The sequence below is a fragment of the Tachyglossus aculeatus genome, chromosome 5, assembly GCF_015852505.1.
Source record: "Tachyglossus aculeatus isolate mTacAcu1 chromosome 5, mTacAcu1.pri, whole genome shotgun sequence".
NCBI classification, from domain to species: Eukaryota; Metazoa; Chordata; class Mammalia; order Monotremata; family Tachyglossidae; genus Tachyglossus; species Tachyglossus aculeatus.
Window position 1 is genome coordinate 50,344,453 of NC_052070.1, and position 19,056 is coordinate 50,363,508.

Sequence of the window (19,056 nt, forward strand, 5' to 3'; positions counted from 1 at the left end):
TCAGTTCTCTGGCCCCCTGTTCCTCACCTTCAAGGTGAACAAGGCCACTGGAAGGATGATGGAAGCTTCATCCCACCAAGGACCCTCATCCCACCTCCACCCCCTTGCTCTCCACAGTGTTCCTGTCATTCTTTGGGATCGCCAGCATTGGGCTGAGCTGCCTGGTGGCCCTCTTCCTCTACCATGTCGTGTTTGGAATCCAGTACCTGGGCATCCTCAACGGGGTGGCTGCCTTCGTCATCGTAGGGATCGGTGAGTCCTCTTCGGTTGCTGCAGTGACCACCCCTGCCCCGGAGCCCAGCCAGAGCCTTCCCATCCGAGGAGCAGCCTGGCTCCTCTTGGGTGAGAGTGGGATAGGGATGGCTTTATTCCTGGAATCGAGGGGTGGTTGGTGGAGCCCTGCCCAAACCTCCCGGCCCTTTCAACCTGCTACTGGCTGGGCAGGGCCTCCTTGGGCCAAGGCCCCATTCCCCAACCTTCTGTCGGGTCCCCCAGGGGTGGATGATGTCTTCGTCTTCATCAACACATACCGCCAGGCCACCCACCTGAAAGACCCCCAGTTGCGCATGATCCACACCATCCAGACAGCCGGCAAGGCCACCTTCTTCACGTCCCTGACCACGGCTGCCGCCTACGCTGCTAACATCTTCTCCCAGGTGAGGCTGGGGCTCAGCTGGCTGGGCAGGGTACCCCAGCCTCCCTGGGGAACTGGGGCGGGGGGTGGGGGGCAGGTCCCACGTGCACCCCCAAACCCTCTGCCCTCTCCACCTTCCTCTTCTGACCTCCCTGGTTCCAGATCCCGGCTGTCCACGACTTTGGCCTCTTTATGTCCCTCATTGTGTCCTGTTGCTGGTTGGCGGTGTTGTTCACCATGCCTGCGGCCCTGGGCATCTGGAACCTATACGTGTCCCCACTGGAGAGCTCCTGCCAGGCTAGGTGAGCTGCCCCAGGTTCAAAGTGGGGAGGGTGATGGGGTCCTGCTGGCCTCTCTGGACTCTCCTCCCCTAAATTTTGGTGGTCCTACCTGCCTCCACCCGGAACCATTTCCAGTCATGAGTCAGAGTTGCAGGGGAGCTCTTTTTGGATCCAGCTTTTTGTTTCCAGCACCTGCCAGGGACATAATGCCCGTCAACCCCCTCTGTCTTTCCACTGGGGATGGATGGCTGGACCTTTGGGAGTGGCACTGAAGCTCAGCAGGAAAAATATTGACCTTGCCTGGCCCAGCTGCTCCTCAGTGCCAGAGGAGGATCAGGTCTCCCTCCCTCTTCCTCTCCCTCCTTTTTCCCTCCCTCCTCCTCTCCCTTCCTCCCTCTCTCTCTCTTCCTCTCCATAGACCAGAAAACCATCAAATGCTGTAGGCCTCAAGGAACGTGGGTGGACAAGCTAAGAAAATTGATCAGGCAGAAGGCTGATGGGAAATCAAACCTCGGAGATGCTCCCTGGCCTCTGCCTCTTCTTCTCTTCCCTTTTGAGAGGGTGCTCACAGGAACCAGTTTAAGGGAACTCAGCACTGGTGGAAGGGTGGCAGTTCCCGGGCATCTCCTGGGGCAGCCATGGGAGAAGGGATCGCTCCAGGCTCATGGGGCCACTTTCTCCATAGCTGCCAGCACACATGCGGCAAGAAGAGCTCCCTCCATCTGGCTGAAGATGTGTTCCTCACCTGGGACACCCCGGGAGGGTCCTCTCAGAGCTCAATGCCCTACCTAGATGATGACATCCCTTTGCTGAGCGTGGAGGAAGAGCCAGGTGAGACCAGAATCACAGAGTCAGGCCAGGGTCAGATTGCTCCCTGCCCCAGGCCTGGGAGGGGAGCCAGGCTGGCTGGGGAACCAGGGGGTCCTGGCCCTTCCCTCCCCGCCACCGCCCCAACTCCCCAGGCTGGGCTAGACACCATGGCTGTAGACTTTCCCAGCCGTAAGTCTCCAGGGTGGTCTACCCCCAAGGTCATGTTCTCTGCAGCGCTGAACCTGAGTCCCCCTCCCTCTCCTGAGGCAGCTGGAACAGCTAGCCCAAGCCCTGAGTGGACATCCACAGCACAACTGAGAAACAGTGTGGCCCAGGGGATAGAGCACAGGCCTGGGGGTCAGCAGACGTGGGTTCTAATAACCCTTCAACTTGCCAGTTGTGGCATCTTGGACTTCTCATTTCCTATATCTGCTGTGCCTGTTTCATCATTTGTAGAAAAGGAATTAAATACCTGTTTTCCCTCCCCCTTAAACTCTGAACCCCATGTAGGACAGGGACTGTGACCGATCTGATTATCTTGTATCTATCCAAGTGCTGGACACCTAATAAGTGCTTAATAAAATCCCCCAGTTATTATTCCAAGCTGGGTATCCCACAGACTCACCTTCCAGCTCCCCACTGAGCTCCCCTTTCCCCATGCCAACCCTAGCTGTCTCTGACACCCCCTGGGGCTGTGCCCTTCCAGCGTCTCTGGAGGTGGGCGACGTGCCCCTGGTGTCCGTGCTTCCCGAGAACCTGCAGCAGCCCCCTGAGCGGGGTGGCCGGGGCCAGCTGATCAGCCAGCTGCAGGAGCTGCTCCACCAGTGGGTGCTGTGGGCTGCAGTGAAGAGCCGCTGGGTGATCGTCGGTAAGAGTTGGGTCCGCTCGTGCCCCTTCCGCGGTCTCCAATCCCTGCCCCCCGGGCCTCCCGGAGGCCTGCTGTTTCCCCTGTTGGACTGGCAAATAGCTGGGAATTGCAGCCACAGCTGCCTTAACGAATAACTCATCATCATCTGAGCTTCCACCCTGCTGCTTCCTCATCTGCCCTGCTGCCGACTCTGCCTTTCCCTATCCTGTTCCCTCATATCCCCTCCTCCTTCTCCTCCTCCCTCCCCTCCACCCCCAGGACCTCCCATTCTCCTATCAGTAATTGATTTTCATGTCTGTCTCCCCTGTAGACTGTGAGCTCCTTGTGAGCAGGGAATGTGTCTATCAGCTCTACTGTATTCTCTCCCAAGCGCCTAGTTCCATGTTCGGCACACAGTAAGCACTTGATAGATACCATTGATTGCATGATTGATAGAGGAAGACAAAAGTCCCTTCTCCTTCCCCACCCACCACCAGAATAATAATAATAATAATAGCATTTGTTAAGCGCTTACTATGTGCGAAGCACTGTTCTAAGCGCTGGATACAACTGAGGCAAGATAGCATTGGGGCTGAGCCCACGGGCATTCAAATATTTTTCATCAGGGCTCTTTCACAACTCGGCTGTCCAGCCTCCTTGATTGCCACTGCCTTAGCTGCTTGGGCTGGGAGCTGGGAGTCCCTGCTAGCCTTTAGGCTCACTTCTTTCTCTAATGGCAGGGCCCTGGTCTTCTCCTGCCATGACTGGGGCCCTGACCAGCTGCAGGGGACATTTAAAGTCCTCCTCAGGGGCCCTCCTAGCCCTCAGATCTGATCAGGCTAGCCCTTGCCAGCAGCCCTCCTGGTCCTCCCAAAGGTCCCCAGGCCGATAAAGTGAATCTAAACTGTGTTTTTGGAATTTCCTGCCCAGTTATGGCCAAATACATAGTGACTCTAGGTAAGCCTCCTTCCCAGATGCCACCCTGGTCCCTGGCTGGAGGTGGAGGAGAGAATAGCTTGGCTGGGATGGGTGTGCCGGTGCCCCCATCCAAGCCTCGCCTCTGGGGTGGACTCTCTTTACAGGGCTGTTTATCACCATCCTCATCCTGTCGCTGTTCTTTGCCAGCCGGCTCCGCCCAGCGAGCCGAGCCCCTCTCCTCTTCCGTCCAGACACTAACATCCAGGTGCTGCTGGATCTGAAGTACAACCTGAGTGCTGAGGGCATCTCATGTGTCACCTGCTCAGGTGAGAAGTCTCAACGTTGGATCAGGGTATGGTGGAGGCTGGGGTGGGGGAGTGAGGCACTGGGAGGGCCCCCCAGGGCTTCTGATTTCATCACCACCTCTGAGCCGGCCCGGGGGATGGCACCCCATCCCCGGGGCCTCTGCCTCACTCCTCTTCTTGAGCCGACTGAGTTTCCCTCCCTGATTCAGTATATGGGACAGGTCTGTTTCAGGAGAAGCCCCACAATCTGCAGAACAACATCAGGACTTCACTGGAGAAGAAGAAGCGGGGTTCCGGTGTGCCCTGGGGCAGCCGGAGTGAGGATGCCCAGCAGGGTCAGTCCTGGGGGTAGGGGAAGGGAGTGGGATGCGTGGGCACACAGCAAGTGCTCAATAAATACCATAGACTGAATGCCTGACCCTGGCTAAAGTCAACTCTCCACAAAGGCTGAGACACAGGATGGGAAAGATAGAGGCCAACCCAGGGCAATGGGGAGAGGAGCCTGGGACCTGTTATCGTGCTGGCTGCTTTTGATGGTATTTTTTAACCTCTCACTATGGACTTCTATTTGCCAAGTGCCATGCTGGATAATTGGAGTCATGACGGCTGCTGAGCTTCTACTTTCAGCCAACACACAACATAATGTGCAGTGGGAGGTGGAGTGGGGGACACTAAAGCAGACAGGTCCAGGCATGGGCATCTGACCTTCCCTGACCCACAGCCCCCGTTCCTTGGGGCCGCTCCTGCTGATTCACCCCTCCTAGTCATTTCACAGCTTTGTGGGGGCAGGAGAAAGCAGCAGTATTTAAAACCCCAGCTGGGTGGGCAGATGGCCATGGAGTTCTGATTTTATCCTAGGGATTCAAGGAAACTGAACCTGCACCTGCCTCATTTTAGGAAGTCAGATCAGGGAAAAGACTTATTTGACTTGGCAGCAACTGAGTCATAGTTGGGGAAAAGGCCACAGTCCACCCGCAGGGCCAAGTCTGAGGGAGAGGCGGGAGTCCTGACGGTTCTGAATCTCCTTTCTGATTCCCCAGGACCTGACACATTGCACTGGTGTAGGTGATGGGCAGAGGGACATGGGCTCTTCCATCCTGTCCCTTAATGGTTGCTGTTGTGTCTCTTAGACCCTCAGGGTACCGTGTACATCTCTAAGGCCAAAGGTCACGGCAGACCAGCCATTTACAGGTTCTCTCTCAACGCCAGCCTGCCCACACCGTGGCAGACGGTATCCCCGGGGGAAGGAGAGGTGCCCTCCTTTCAGGTGAGCCGTGGGTCTGGGTCGGAACACAGCCCCTGCCCATCCTCCTCGGGGGCCAGGACTACGTGCCTGGTTCTGCAGGGACCAAACCCCGGCATCCCCAGCCTGGTGACCATTAGAGCTTTGGGGAGCCCCCTCCCTGTAATCTCAGTGGGCACTCGGAGAGGGGGCTGGATCAGTGGGTGATCTCCTGGGGAAAAACAGCAAGACTGGGGAGAGCCGGACAGGGTTGGAGTGGGGATTAGAGGATGAGTCTAATCCAGTCCCAGATTTACCATTTCCATACGCCCCCACCTCCTCCTTTCATTCATTCAATCGTATTTATTGAGCATTTACTATGTGCACAGCACTGTACTGAGCATTTGGGAGAGTACAATATAACAATAAACGGACACATTCTCTGCCCACAAAGAGCTAACAGGTTAGAGGGCCCCATAGCAGCTGGGGAGCAGGGACCCAGCCCAGCTGGGAACGAGGTAAAGGGCGGGAGATAAAGCAAGGGAGACCAAAAGCTCGGGGAAGCAGACTGCGAGCCTCTCGGTCTCCGGCCGGGGCGGCCCCACAGAGTCACGTGTCTTGTTTTCATTAATCCACTGCTTAGGTGTATAGAGTGCCTTTCGCTAACTTCACCAAGAAGCTGACCGCTTGTGTGTCTACAGTAGGGCTGCTCCAGCAGACGAACCAGCTCCAGTGGATGATGACCTCTCTCTCCTGCGATACCAAGAGGGGCTGGAAGTTCGACTTCAGTTTCTACGTGGCGGCCAAGGAGCAGCAGCGAACCCGGTACGCCATTTCGTGGTGGCTTTCCACCAGCCTGGCAAATCAGCACTCGACCTTCCCCTACCCAGCTCTCCACCATTCTCTCAAGCTGCCCTCCCTCCCTGGGGCATCAGTGGAATCCGCTTTCTTTTCTACTCCTAATGGCAGAAGCTGAGCCCCCACCTGCAGAGCCCCACTGAGCTCACAGACACCCCACCACGGTTCCCTTTGCAGGAAGCTGTACTTTGCTCAATCCCACAAGCCTCCTTTCCACGGGCGGGTGTGCGTGGCACCTCCTGGCTGCCTGCTGAGCTCCAGCCCAGACGGACCCAATAAAGGCTTCCTCTATGTGCCCAGTGAGAAAGGTGATGGAGGTGGGAGTTGGAGGGGAAGAGGGAGGGTGGGGTGCAGGGGAGGATAGGGGAACAGGGGTGTTCCCGGGGGCTGGGAGCCCCCAACAGTGCTCCTCCTTTCCCTTCCTTCACCCACAGCCCCCAAAGTTCGACTGTCTGCCACCTACGGCTTCAACCCCTGTGTGAACACGGGTTGCGGGAAGCCAGCGGTGCGGCCACTGGTGGATACGGGTGCCATGGTCTTCGTGGTCTTCGGCATCCTTGGAGTCAATCGCACCTGGAGCTCAGACAACCACGTCATCGGAGACATGGTACATGAACTCTCCACCTGCAGAGGTGGGGCGCTCAGGCTCTCACAAGGTCTTTGGCAGAGCTTTGGAAGGGGGTCATTAAACACACAGCTTTGCAGATAATGATAATGATGGCATTTATTAAGCACTTACTATGGGCAAAGCACTGTTCTAAGCGCTGGGGCAGTTACAAGGTTGTCCCATGGGGCCTCACAGTCTTAATCCCTATTTTACAGATGAGGTAACTGAGGCACAGAGAAGTGACTTGCCCAAAGTCACACAGCTGACAATTGGCGGAGCTGGGATTTGAACCCATGACCTCTGACTCCAAAGCCCATGCTCTTTCCACTGAGCCATGCTGCTCCTCTGATAAATACGCAGAACTCACCAGCCTTCCTGGCCCAACAGTCTGTCTCTGTTTTCATTTCCTCCCAACCCCTAGATGGTAAAACAAATGAAACAATGGTTCTTGACAACCCACCTGCCACTTGTCCTGGGTGAATCAGCTGGTGGATATTTTCCAGGGGATTTTTCTCCTTCTCTGGGGCATTCTAGTGGGTGTATCCAGCCCCTTAAATCCTCCTGGCATAATTACAGTATTTATTGATTTGTTTGTTTTTTTTACTGGTATTCTCTAAGTACTTACTATGTGCCAGACACTATTCTAAGGTAAGGGCTGGGGAAGATGTAAGGTAATCAATTTGGACACAGTCTATGTCCCACATCGGGCTCATAGTCTAAACTCCCATTCCACTGAACAGCGTGGCTCAGTGGAAAAGAGCCCAGGCTTTGAAGTCAGAGGTCATGGGTTCAAATCCCGGCTCTGCCAATTGTCAGCTGTGTGACTTTGGGCAAGTCACTTAACTTCTCTGGGCCTCAGTTACCTCATCTGTAAAATGGGGATGAAGACTGTGAGCCCCCTGTGGGACAACCTCATCACCTTGTAACCTCCCCAGAGCTTAAAACAGTGCTTTGCACATAGTAAGGGCTTAATAAATGCCATCATTATTATTATTATAAATGAGATAACTGAGGATCAGAGTAGTTAAGTGACTTGCCCAGGGTTGCACAACAGAGAGTGGCAGAACTGACATTAGAACTCAGGTCCCCTAACTCCCTGGGCTGTGTGCTTTCTACTACACTGTGCCGCTTCACGTCCCTCTTATACTTCTGCTCCTTTCTGCTCCTCCCTGGATCCTAGGCACAGTGGTCCCACCTGGAGCTCCCCACGAGCCCTGCTCCTCCCAGCGGGTGGGTGCTCCTGTCAGGGCCTCATGTGATTGGCTTGGGCCGGTTTCTGTCTCCTTGTGAAAGGGCAGCGTTATCTATGATGACTCCTTTGACCTCTTCAAAGAGATTGGTCACCTCTGCCGCCTCTGCAAGGCCATTGCCAGCAATGAGGAGCTGGTGAAGCCTGGTGGAGCCCAGTGTCTGCCCTCAGGTAGGTAAGGGCGGGGACCAAGGCTAATTGATTCTTTGGGACTGGGGGTGGGGGGCAGCAGGGGGCTGGAGGTTCCTGTCAGTCTGTTGGTTAACAATTTGTATTGAATCTCTGGGGGGACATTTGAAGATCACATCCAGTCCCCGGCCTCAAGAAGCTCCCAGTTTAATAGGAGAGTCGAGACAGTCCCAGTGACAAGCCACATAAAGGCCCATCCAGACCCAACAATGACAAGAGTGAGCTGAGAGCGTGGAATGAGCCAGGGACTCGGAATCTGTGCTGAAACACTGGAAAGTGGATGGGGTGAATGATGGAAAACTTCCTGGAGGAGGCAGTTGAGTTGTGATTAAAGGAGAAGAGGAATGGGGCCTGACAGAACCAGGGAGGCTGTGCCAAGTGCAAGAGTCAGATTGGGTAGAGGCTCGAAAGAAAAGCAGCTTGGCTCAGTGGAAAGAGCCCGGGCTTTGGAGTCAGAGGTCAGGGGTTCAAATCCCGGCTCCACCAATTGTCAGCTGTGTGACTTTGAACAAGTCACTTAACTTCTCTGGGCCTCAGTTACCTCATCTGTAAAATGGGGATTAAGACTGTGAGTCCCCCCATGGGACAACCTGATCACCTTGTAACCTCCCCAGAGCTTAGAACAGTGTTTTGCACATAGTAAGCACTTAATAAATGCCATTATTATTATTATTATCTCTAACTTCCCAAACTCCCCTTTCTCTGTAGAAGTCTGCTCCCTGGGCCCTCACCTTCACCCTTGCTCTGACTATTAATCGCTTCAGTTCAGCAGAAGCAGTTAGCTTCCATCCCGTTCCTGCCACTCTCTGCTAATGGGTGAACAGGTCCCCAGCTCACCCAACAGCCCTATATTAACCCGGAGTTTCCCTCTCTTCCCCCACCCCTCAATATAGATAACCAGAGAAAGGTATGCATCAAGCGCTTAGTACAGTGCTCTGCACACAGTAAGTGCTCAATAAATACGATTGAATGAATGAATGAATTGAGCTGCCCCTCCTCCCCCCGGGAGGAGGCAGAGGCTGTATAGGGAAATGGCCTCAGAAAATGACAAACAACAGGAGCTGTTTATGTTTATCACTATTATTATTATGAGGTGGGGATGGATGGGAAGGCACAGAGCCTGGGCAATTCCCACCCAGGATCCTCTCTTCTCTCTCTGCCTCCTTGCTCCCATGTCTCTGTCCCTCTCTCCCTGGCCCCCATGGTTCCTCCGCCTCTGTCTCTCTCTCTCTGTGTCTCTCCCCTCTTCTCTCTCTAGGTTACAGCATCTCCTCCTTTCTGCAGATGTTGCACCCTGAATGCAAGAACATCCCCGAGCCCAACCTGCTCCCGGGGCAGCTGTCCCACGGGGCCGTGGGCGTGAAGGAGGGCAAAGTTCAGTGGATCTCTATGGCCTTTGAGTCGGTGAGCACACCCCTCACCCAGAGGCCGATCCCTGAATTCCCTTGTAGAGCTGGCAGGGCAGCAGGGTGTGGTCCCCCCTACTCCACATACTAGCACAGAAATGTCAGGTCAACCCATCTGGGGCCTGCCAGCTACTTTCCCCTTCAAAGCTCAGTGTGGCTTTGAGGAGTCTAGGCAGTGATGAGGGGGGAGGTAAGAGTCCTGCCAGTGGTGAGAGGGAGAGAAGAGCCCAGTGGTGGTGAAAAGGGAGGAATGTGTTTTTATTTTGTACTCACCCAAGCACTTAGTACAGTGCTGTGCACACAATAAGTGCTCAATAAATATGTTTGAATGAATGAGACAGGAACCCGGCAGGTGGTAAAAGGGGAGGCAGGAACCCTATAGGTGGTGAGAAGGGAGAGAGCAGTTCTTGGTGCCCTTATTGACAGTGGTTTCCTGAGGGAGCCCTGGTTTTTCAAGTAAAATAGTCTTTTCCCACATTCAGACACCTGCAACTCTGAGTCCAACCTAAAACCCCCAGCCCTACCTCTGACCCCTTCCCGAGCCCCCACCCCTACTTCTAACCCCATCTTCAATCCCTCAGCCTGGTTTCTGACCCCAATCAATCATATTTATTGAGCACTTACTGTGTGCAGAGCACTGTACTAAGCATTTGGGAGAATACGAAACAATATAACAGAGACATTCTCTTCTTACAATGAGCATACAGTCTAGAGGATGAGCTTGCGGTCTAACCATCCTCACCCCGCCCCCGCCACCAGTCCTGCTTCTGACCACATTCTCAGTCCCCCAGCATTACCTCTGACCCCATCCTTAGCCCTTGGCTCTTTTGGTTCCTCTGTTGGGCATCCTCTGTGGTTTCCCCAGCCCTGCTGGGCTATTGCAGCCTTATCTGAAAGGCCCAAGCCCAACAACTTACAGACTTGATAGACATCCTCAGGCAGGCCAAGTAATGTCTAACCAACCTCTGCCTGGCCCTGGGCCACATGATGAGAGGCTGTCGGCAGGGCTGAGGGCCTGGAGACACTGACGTGCATGCCATCACCCGGTGGTACAGAGACACAGAGCTCTGGACAGTGGCAGGATGCAGAGGGGGTGGGCATGGCCATCCACTTAACTTCCCACCCTCTTCTTCACCTGCAGACCACTTACAAGGGGAAGTCTTCCTTCCAGACGTACACTGACTACCTCCGGTGGGAGGGTTTCCTTCAGCAGCAGCTGCGGCTCTTTCCCGAGGGCTCAGTCCTGCGCCGAGGCTTCCAGACCTGTGAACACTGGAAGCAGATCTTCATGGAGATCATAGGTAGGTGTCTCCAGCCCACAGCTCCTGTCCCCGGTCCCCGGCGCTCAGCTCCAGCCCACAACCCATAGGCCCTAACTTTCCCCTTCACTACTGGTGTTTCACCTCTTCTCATTCAACTTTTGTTTCTGAGAAACATCCCAGGCTGGAATAGCTAAAATAACCCAGAAGGTTCTCAATAAGCAGTCAGTGTGCCAGCAGGAGAATAAACCTGTAGACTAGGAAAAATTGGACCTGGTAGTAGTAGTAAGAGTAGTAATAGTATTTATTAAATGCTTATTGTGTGCAGAGCACTGAACTGAATGTCGGGAAATAATACAGAGGTGAGAATTAGACATGGTCCCTGTCTCTCGGGGGTTCAAAGTCTAAGAGTGTAAGTGGGAGAAGGGACCGGAGGCACACAGCAGAAGTGATAAAACATTAACACACAACCCAGATGAGTCACAAAATAAAACAAAATATCAGAGGAGCTTAGAGGAGCAGAATTTCAGGCTCAGAATCCAAGGCATACTGGCAACCATCAATGTTCCCAGGACACATTTCTGCCTGGGTGGTGGAAGGTGGAATGGGATGGGATGGAGCCTCCTTGATGGTGCAGAGGAGAGCCAGTGCCTCCAGGGAGGCGGCGTGGCTGGCTGGTTGGGGGAGACACTGAGAGCCCTTGGCCGCAGCTTTTATCCCCTTTCCCCGAGCACACAGAGAATTTTGGGAGCAAGGACATTCAGGAAGTCCCTGGCTCTGATGGGACACTGGAAAGGGGAGCTGGGGCTTGATTGTACCTAATTCCTCATTCTGAACTGCCCTTCTGCCACCACCGTGCTAATTCAGAGGATCAATCCAGTTAATCAATCAATTGTATTTATTGAGCACTGTACTAAAGAGAGTACAATATAACAGAGTTGGCTGACATGTACCCTGCCCAAATGGAGTTTACAATCTAGACGGGGGATACAGACATTAAAACTAATAATGGATAGGTAGATAATCGCTGAGGGTGGACTGATTTGATGTGTGACTTTGAGGGACTCACTCACCTTCTCTGAGCCACAGCTTGACACTAATCTGGGCTCCAAACTCTCAGTTCAGAGGTGCTCAACAAACAGTTGGCCACTGTCTTTCTGGGTAACCTTGGGGAAGACCGATAACTCTCGTGTGCCTGTTAGAAAATAGAGAGAATTATAGGACTTGGGAGCAGCCCCAGTCCCCTGCAGTGCCTAGGAAAATGCCAGGGGAGCCAAACGGATGTGACGATGCCTCCCTTCATTTCTCATTCCAGGTGTGCAGAGTGCTCTGTATGGCCTGGTCCTCTCCCTGGTCATCTGTGTGGCTGCAGTTGCCGTCTTCACAACCCACATCCTGCTTCTGCTGCCAGTGCTGCTCAGCATCTTGGGTATCTGGGGGCAGTTTCAGTATCCGGGCAAAAGGAAGGCAGTACTCATTTTTCTGAGCGGTGGGGTGGGAGCAGAGGTAAAAAATCATGGAATCTGGGGGCACCAGCCTTTTTAACCTTGTTTAACCTGCAGTTACTGCTGAGTTAAGGTGAAATTTAGGACATGGAACCTTGGAGGGGTGTTGGTTGTCTTGTAGCGGGGCTTTTTAACTGGAGGAAAATACAGAGCTGGAGAAGGCAAAGTCACCTAGAATGTACTCAATACACAGTCAGTGTGCCAGCAGAAGAAGGAACGCCTAGACTAGGAAAAGCCAGGAGGAGGAAGGGGTGTTTAAAGATTCATTATACCACTGCAGCACGGGTGGTCAAAGCCTCCAAGCTGTGAGGACTTTCAGCCAGCCCGTGCCTCAGAGCTAGGCCTGGGTGGGTTTGTTTTGGCGGAAGAAGAGTCCTGTCTAGAAGGAAACTTCTCCCCCTTCTCTAGTCCTGGTATTCAGTACCTCTCTTCTAGCTCCACCTGGCTTCCTGTGGTGTCCACAATGCAGATTGGTCCTGGCACCCCACTTGTCTCCCCTCCTATGTGGGGATCCAGGACACCCTACAATGCCATTAGTTTGATTTTCTCCAACTTGCAGAGGCCTTCCTCTCTTCCCATAGGGTCCCTATCCACTGGAAGTTGGGGCTCTTTGGTAGGGTTGGAGGGGGGAGAAGACTGTCTAGGGAGCTGATATTCTCTGCTCATCAACAAACTGTCTGTGCAGGAATTGTCTGTCTTGTGGTGACCATCATGTACTGGTCTGGCTGGGAAATGGGGGCCGTGGAAGCCATTTCCCTCTCCATCCTCGTTGGTTCTTCGGTCGATTACTGCGTCCACCTGGTGGAGGGCTACCTGCTGGCTGGTGAGAATCTTCCCCTCCAGCAGACAGAGGTGAGGTTCTTATCCCCTCCGCATAACTAGGGGGAAAAGATTTGGGAAAGGAAAGGGGGAGAGGGCAGGAGAAGGAGGGCTTCACATATCAGAGTTACTTAAAAAAATCTCCTGTTTGTGTTTCAGTGCCAGGCTAATGACATGCTAATGGCCAAGGGGTTCTTCCCAGACTGGAGTAACACTACAGTCAGTCAATCATATTTATTGAGCACTAGTAGTGTGCAGAGCACTGTACTGACCCTAACCCTAACGAGCAGCATGGCTCAGTGGAAAGAATACGGGCTTTGGAGTCAGAGGTCACGGGTTCAAATCCCCGCTCTGCCAATTGACAGCTGTGTGACTTTGGGCAAGTCACTTCACTTCTCTGTGCCTCAGTTACCTCATCTGTAAAATGGGGATTAAGACTGTGAGCCCTCTGTGGGACAACCTGATCACCTTGTAACCTCCCTCGCGCTTAGAACAGTGCTTTGCACATAGTAAGTGCTTAATAAATGCCATCATTAGAATTATTATTATTATTACTAAGCACTTGGGAGAGTACAATATAACAGACACATTCCAGAAACTCCATTTATACTGGTAAACACTCTTTTTGGAGGGCATGATAATGGGACTGCCCTCTGGAATGCGAGTAGTTAAAATCATTAGCACTGGTTTTGGGGAATGATCTCAGGGGATGGGAAAAGGATGCTTTTAAATCCCAGCTGAGGACTTGACTTGGCTTGGCTCCTTCATGGATCTTGTTGGCAACCTTTGTGCTGCAGCCTAGAATCTGCTGGCCTTAGTGATGTCACCAGCAGCTCAGCTGCTATCTGCAATTGTTGCTGGGTCTAGTGAGGCCTTGGCTGGTTAAATAGCCCTTCCGCTTAGCCTGCACTTGAGTTTAAATCGATGCTTTACAAAAGCATGAGATTCTGCCATGATTTGAGGTGCAAAATATATCTCACCAAATCAAACCCCTAGCGTGAAACAAAATCATCACAGAGTCCCTTGAAACGGCTCTAACAGAGTCTTTACAGTCTGCAGGGAAGTGCGGCACATACAGTGACACAGTGGGGTGGGTCTTCATCCCTTTCTGAATTCTAAACTCATTCTGGGTAGGGAATGTGTCTACCAACTCTGTTATATTGTACTCTCCCAAGCACTTAGTACAGTACGCTGCAGACAGTAAGTGCTATGTAAATGAAAAAATAGTTAATTCCCCCAGAAAGGCAGCTCCAAATGTCTCTCTTTCCCCTTTATTTCTGGCTTTGGGTAGCAGTCAGCCAAGGTCCACGCTTTAGGCTCATCCATGGGTGCATGTCCATCCTCACCCTGCTATTGATCCACCAGTGGTATTGGAGTATTTGTTGTGTGCAGGCCACTGGACTAAGCACTTGGGAGAGCACAATCCAACAGAGTTGGTAGACACGTTCCCTGCCCACAAAGAGTTTACAGTCTAGCTCTTTTAGCCCCCACCATATAAGAGAAAGGGAGTCTTAGGTTCTCCATTCCTTCCCTCTAGCTCTTTGGGTCCAAGATTTCACCCAAGCCTAGTTCTGGAGATTCTGGGCTCCCTCTCTGATTATCATCATCATTGTGTTATTTGTTAAGGGCTTACTGAGTGCTAAGCACTGCACTATGCCCTGGAGTCAATACGAGATTATCAAATCCCACATGGGGCTCACAGTCTAAGTAGGAGGGAGAACAGAGATTGTGCAGATTCGGCACATCCCCGTTGTGCAGATGAGGGAACTGAGGCACAGAGAAGTTAAGTGACTTGCCCAAAGTCACACAGCAGGTAAGTGGCAGAGCCAAGATTAGAACTCAGGTCGTTTGATGGCCCCCAGCGTTTCCTCTGGGGCCCCAAGGGTCATAAGTCCTTACCCCTTTGGCTTCCTAGGTGCTAAACCCTCCCTTTGGCCCTATGGATTCCAGTTCCTTCTTTGTGCTCCAATATGCACCTGCTCCCATCTCATTCTCTTTTCCCCCATGCCAGGACCCAAGCTCCTGCCGCCAGTGGCGGACCCTGGAAGCCATCCGGCACGTGGGGGTGGCCATTGTCTCAAGTGCGGTCACCACCGTCATTGCCACAGTGCCCCTCTTCTTCTGTATCATCGCCCCCTTCGCCAAGTTTGGGAAGATCGTGGCCCTCAACACGGGCGTCTCCATCGTGTACACGTTGACGGTCAGCACGGCCCTGCTGGGCCTCATGGGCCCTGCCACCTTCATCCGCACCAGGACTTCCTTCCTCAAGGCCCTGGGGGCAGTTCTGTTGACTGGAGTCCTGGGACTGGTGATCTGCCTGGCCTTCCTGCAGAGTGGCTACAAAATCCCCCTCCCCAATGGGACCACCCTATAGTCCTGGGCCTCTGACCACTTCTATTTTTTTTTTAATGAGGGAAATTTTTTGTAAACTTTTCCGAGGGATGGGGGTATGTCGGGAAGAGAGAAAAGAGTCTAATTTCAACTCTGGGGCCCTTTGTTTTTCAGCTGGCCTCAAACGGTATTTATTGATTGAGCTGGGGATCACTCCCTCCGGCCCACTGGCGGGTCGGGCGTTTTGAGGACGAACGAAGCTGGTGAACTCGGAGCTTCTTGCTGGGGGAAGGGGCTTGGTCCGGGGGGCCGTAGGAAGCCACGCCAGCCATGGACTTATTGATCTCGCCCAGCAGCTGGGATTAAAAGGAGCCCCAGGTTAGGCTTACTGGAGGGGGGCAGGGGCAAGCTGCATTGCAAGCACATACTCAGTCTCCCACTCTACCCTCCAGAGCACAGAGAGGTCAAGGGCAGATTGAGGACTGATGAGCTTAGGGTGGATTGGGCTCTGCCGACTTTCCTATGCCCTCATCCCCATCTGCCCAGAAGCCCTGTGGTTTGCAGCTTGTCTTACACAGAGGGGGAATACCCCTCCCCTCCTCCTACCTCTGTGAAGAAGGGCAGGGAGTCCCCCAGACCCTGGCACCTCTGAGCCTCAGGCTTCCGCCAATGGGCTGGCACTCCCATGCCTCATGTCTGCTCCCTTCCCGATCTCGTCTCGACATGTGTTCGTCTCCCCACACAGGCCCCCGCAAAGCTGGTGCCCTTCCCTCTTGGTCCTCGTGCCCAGGCTCTCCCTGCAGCCAGATGTGCCAGGAAGGCAAGGGGCGTGAGGTGGGTGGGAGCAGCCTCCTCCAAAGGAGCCGAGTGGACACCCCTGCCAGCTCGGAGCAGATGGTTTCTATTAAAGTGAAATGAAACTGCAAAGCGAGGCCATTAACAAGTACATTTTAAGCATCACTGGTTCCATCATATTCTTAAAATTGAAATAACTCAGTGTGCATGGCACTTGGCTGCACAGCTGGGTCCCAGTGGAAGGGGAGGGATGGGGCCAGGCACCAGAAGGTGTTTGGGGGGTGGGGCCAGGGACCCCAAATCCTTCCTCTATGGGTGCCAATGGCAGGCAGAGACCCCAGAGGGGCAGTTGTTCTCTTTCACAGTACAGGAGGCTCTATGGTCCCTCTTTCAGCTCCTTAGTGGTGGGCCCTGCCCCACCACCTTCTCCCCACTTCCCAGAAGCCCGAGGGAGCATCTTGCCCCTCCTTGGGGACTCTCCCTGGCTGGAAACAGTCAGGAGGAGGGGCAGGAGGGACTGGGCCAACCACGCTGAAGAAGGAACAGTCTAGCTAAACCCCAGAGGAATGGGATCACTGCCCTTTTCTTCTCAACTCCAAGCCCCCAGCTTTCCCACTCTCCCGAATATTTCCTGAGACCCCCAGGGGCCTATTCCAATATGGCATGGGTAAGGGGAAAAAAAGCAGAGCAGGCCCAGCCCCTACACTCAAAAAGCTTAAATTTTTCCCACGAACAAGAGCAAGAGAGTGTGGATGTGGAGAGTGAGGTTGGGGGAGGAGGAGAGCGAAGTGAAGAGCATCACCCCCATAATGCTCAGCTCCCTCCTGTTCCACCACCTCCCATGCATCATCCCATCCCAGGCTCTAGCCTGGGTGCAGAGAAAGGGTAAACAAGAGAGCTAAGAAGACAGTCCCATGATTACTTCCTTCAAGGAAGGGTGAAGCCAAGGGTACCAGCATTAATCAGTCCAACCATATTTATGGAGCATTTTCTCTGTGTAGAACACTATACTAAGTTCTTAGGAGAGTAAAATGAGTTTGTAGACATAATCCTTGCCTCTGGGAGTTTATAGTGTAGTGGGGAAGATAGACACTAATATTACAGGCAGAGAAAACACACTGAGTTTAATGAAGTGTACATAAGGGTGGAGGCCTGGGAGAGGTGAGTACCAATGTTAGGGGATGCAGAAGTGCTGAAGTGTTAATAAGGGGGGAATTAGGGTGTGAAGATATCAATCAGGGAAGGCCTCCGGGAGGAGACGTGATTTCAGAAGGGCTTGGAAGGTGGGGAGAGCAGTGTTCTGCAGGATGTGAAGTGGGAGGGGGCTCCAGCCAGGGGGGATAATGTTAGAGATGAGAAAGAGGCACAGTGAGTGAGCTGACTTGAGAGGACCTAAGTGTATACACTGGGGTGTAGCTGGAGAGGAGCAAGGAGAAATAGGGAGAGAACTGATTGAGTGCCTTAAAGCCAATAGTCAGGAATTTGATATAGAGAGGAATTGGAAGATTTTAAGTAATGTGGGGAGACACGGGCAGAACAATTTCTCTAGATTAGGCAGTTAGGGTGTTCTCAAGTGAAAAATAAACCTACAGGGAACAGCCAGGAGCTGAGTTCAGATCTCTCCATTTCTGCTCCTCAAAGGACAGCTGAGAGATGCTGGTAGAAAGAAATCTTACTTTCCTAGTGCTCCTACAATCTCTCCAAGGGGCTCTGGGCCGAGCCCCTGTTCAAATTGCCTCCTCCCAGAGCAATATGTAGCCTTGCTGGGCTATACCATGGGAGTCAAGGGGAACCTGGGAAATAACAAAAGTCAGATTTCCAAGTCAAAGACACAAATGTTCCAGCACATAGAGCAACCACAGAGTACACTGACCCATCTCCTACTTATTTAAAAAAGGTATTTGTTAAGCACTTACTATGTCCCAGGCACTGTACTGAGCGCTGGGTAGATACAAGTTAATCAGGTTGGACTCAGTCCCTGTCCCACATGGGGCTCACATTCTTCTATCATTTTCCAGATGAGGTAACAGACACAGAGAAGTGAAGTGACTTGCCCAAGGTCACAGCAGACAAGTGGTGAGCCCGCTGTTGAGTAGGGACCATCGCTACATGTTGCCAACTTGTACTTCCCAAGTGCTTAGTACAGGGCTCTGCACACAGTAAGCGCTCAATAAATATGATTGAATGAATGAATGAATAAATGAATGAAGTGGTGGAGCTGGAATTAGAACCCAGGTCCTTCGGACTTCAGGCCTGTGCTTTATCCACTAGGCTTCTGTCCAAGCCTATAATAGCACTATTTACTGTCCAGCTGCAAGACAAGCATCCAGCAAATCACCTAGAAGGGACTCTGTCAGTCAGCAGTCCATTTTGAGCAGACCACTCCTCTGGGGTATTATAGAGGACGGTTACACAGCCCCTGCCCTTGAAGAGCTGATTAATTTGTCTCTACCCAGTGTTTAGTACAGTGCCTGGAAGCACTTAAAAAATATCATTAAGAAAAGTTTATAATCTAAAGGTAGTCAGATCAAGGTGCAAGGCCTTGGGGTTTTGTTGAAAGAGCCAGAAACTCCAAGTCTTAAATAGAACAGAAAGGACATGGTGCAGTTTGTAATTGGAAGGAATCAGTATGGTGCCAACTGATGTGACGTCCTCCAGTGGCGCTAGGCCTACCCAAATTCTTGGTTTTTAATGACATTTGTCAAGCATTTACTATGTGCCAGGCACTGTAATAAGCACTGAAGTAGATACCAGATAATCAGGATGGACACTGTCCACATCCCACATGGGGCTCACAGTCTTAATCCCCATTTTTACAGATGTGGTAACAGAAGCACAGAGAAGTTAAGTAACTTGCCCAAGGTCACACAGCTAAGTGGTAAATCCAGTATTAAAACCCAGGTCCTCTGACTCCAATGCCTGTGGTTTTTCCACTAGGCCAAGCTGCTTCCCAAATTCAGTTAGTTTTAGAAAATGAAACCATAAACCCTGACTTCCCTGCCTCTCCCCATTCCAGTCTGT

The 19,056-nt window shown here is 52.6% G+C and overlaps 1 protein-coding gene across 4 annotated transcripts in view; it reads left to right on the forward strand.

Moving 5' to 3' along the window:
* Positions 1-16,169, forward strand: part of DISP3 (dispatched RND transporter family member 3) — a 62,187-nt gene extending 46,018 nt beyond the window's left edge. For all 4 annotated transcript variants that reach the window (XM_038747453.1, XM_038747456.1, XM_038747452.1 and 1 more), the window contains 17 exons: positions 118-252; positions 496-656; positions 797-936; positions 1,601-1,746; positions 2,432-2,593; positions 3,655-3,816; positions 4,017-4,130; positions 4,926-5,062; positions 5,661-5,842; positions 6,053-6,183; positions 6,310-6,482; positions 7,776-7,902; positions 9,179-9,324; positions 10,468-10,627; positions 11,901-12,014; positions 12,776-12,942; positions 14,921-16,169. In XM_038747453.1, the coding sequence (XP_038603381.1) occupies positions 118-252; positions 496-656; positions 797-936; positions 1,601-1,746; positions 2,432-2,593; positions 3,655-3,816; positions 4,017-4,130; positions 4,926-5,062; positions 5,661-5,842; positions 6,053-6,183; positions 6,310-6,482; positions 7,776-7,902; positions 9,179-9,324; positions 10,468-10,627; positions 11,901-12,014; positions 12,776-12,942; positions 14,921-15,283 (2,720 nt within the window). In that variant the 3' untranslated portion in view covers positions 15,284-16,169. The remainder of the gene's footprint in view (positions 1-117; positions 253-495; positions 657-796; positions 937-1,600; positions 1,747-2,431; positions 2,594-3,654; positions 3,817-4,016; positions 4,131-4,925; positions 5,063-5,660; positions 5,843-6,052; positions 6,184-6,309; positions 6,483-7,775; positions 7,903-9,178; positions 9,325-10,467; positions 10,628-11,900; positions 12,015-12,775; positions 12,943-14,920) is intronic.
* Positions 16,170-19,056: the final 2,887 nt, after the last annotated feature.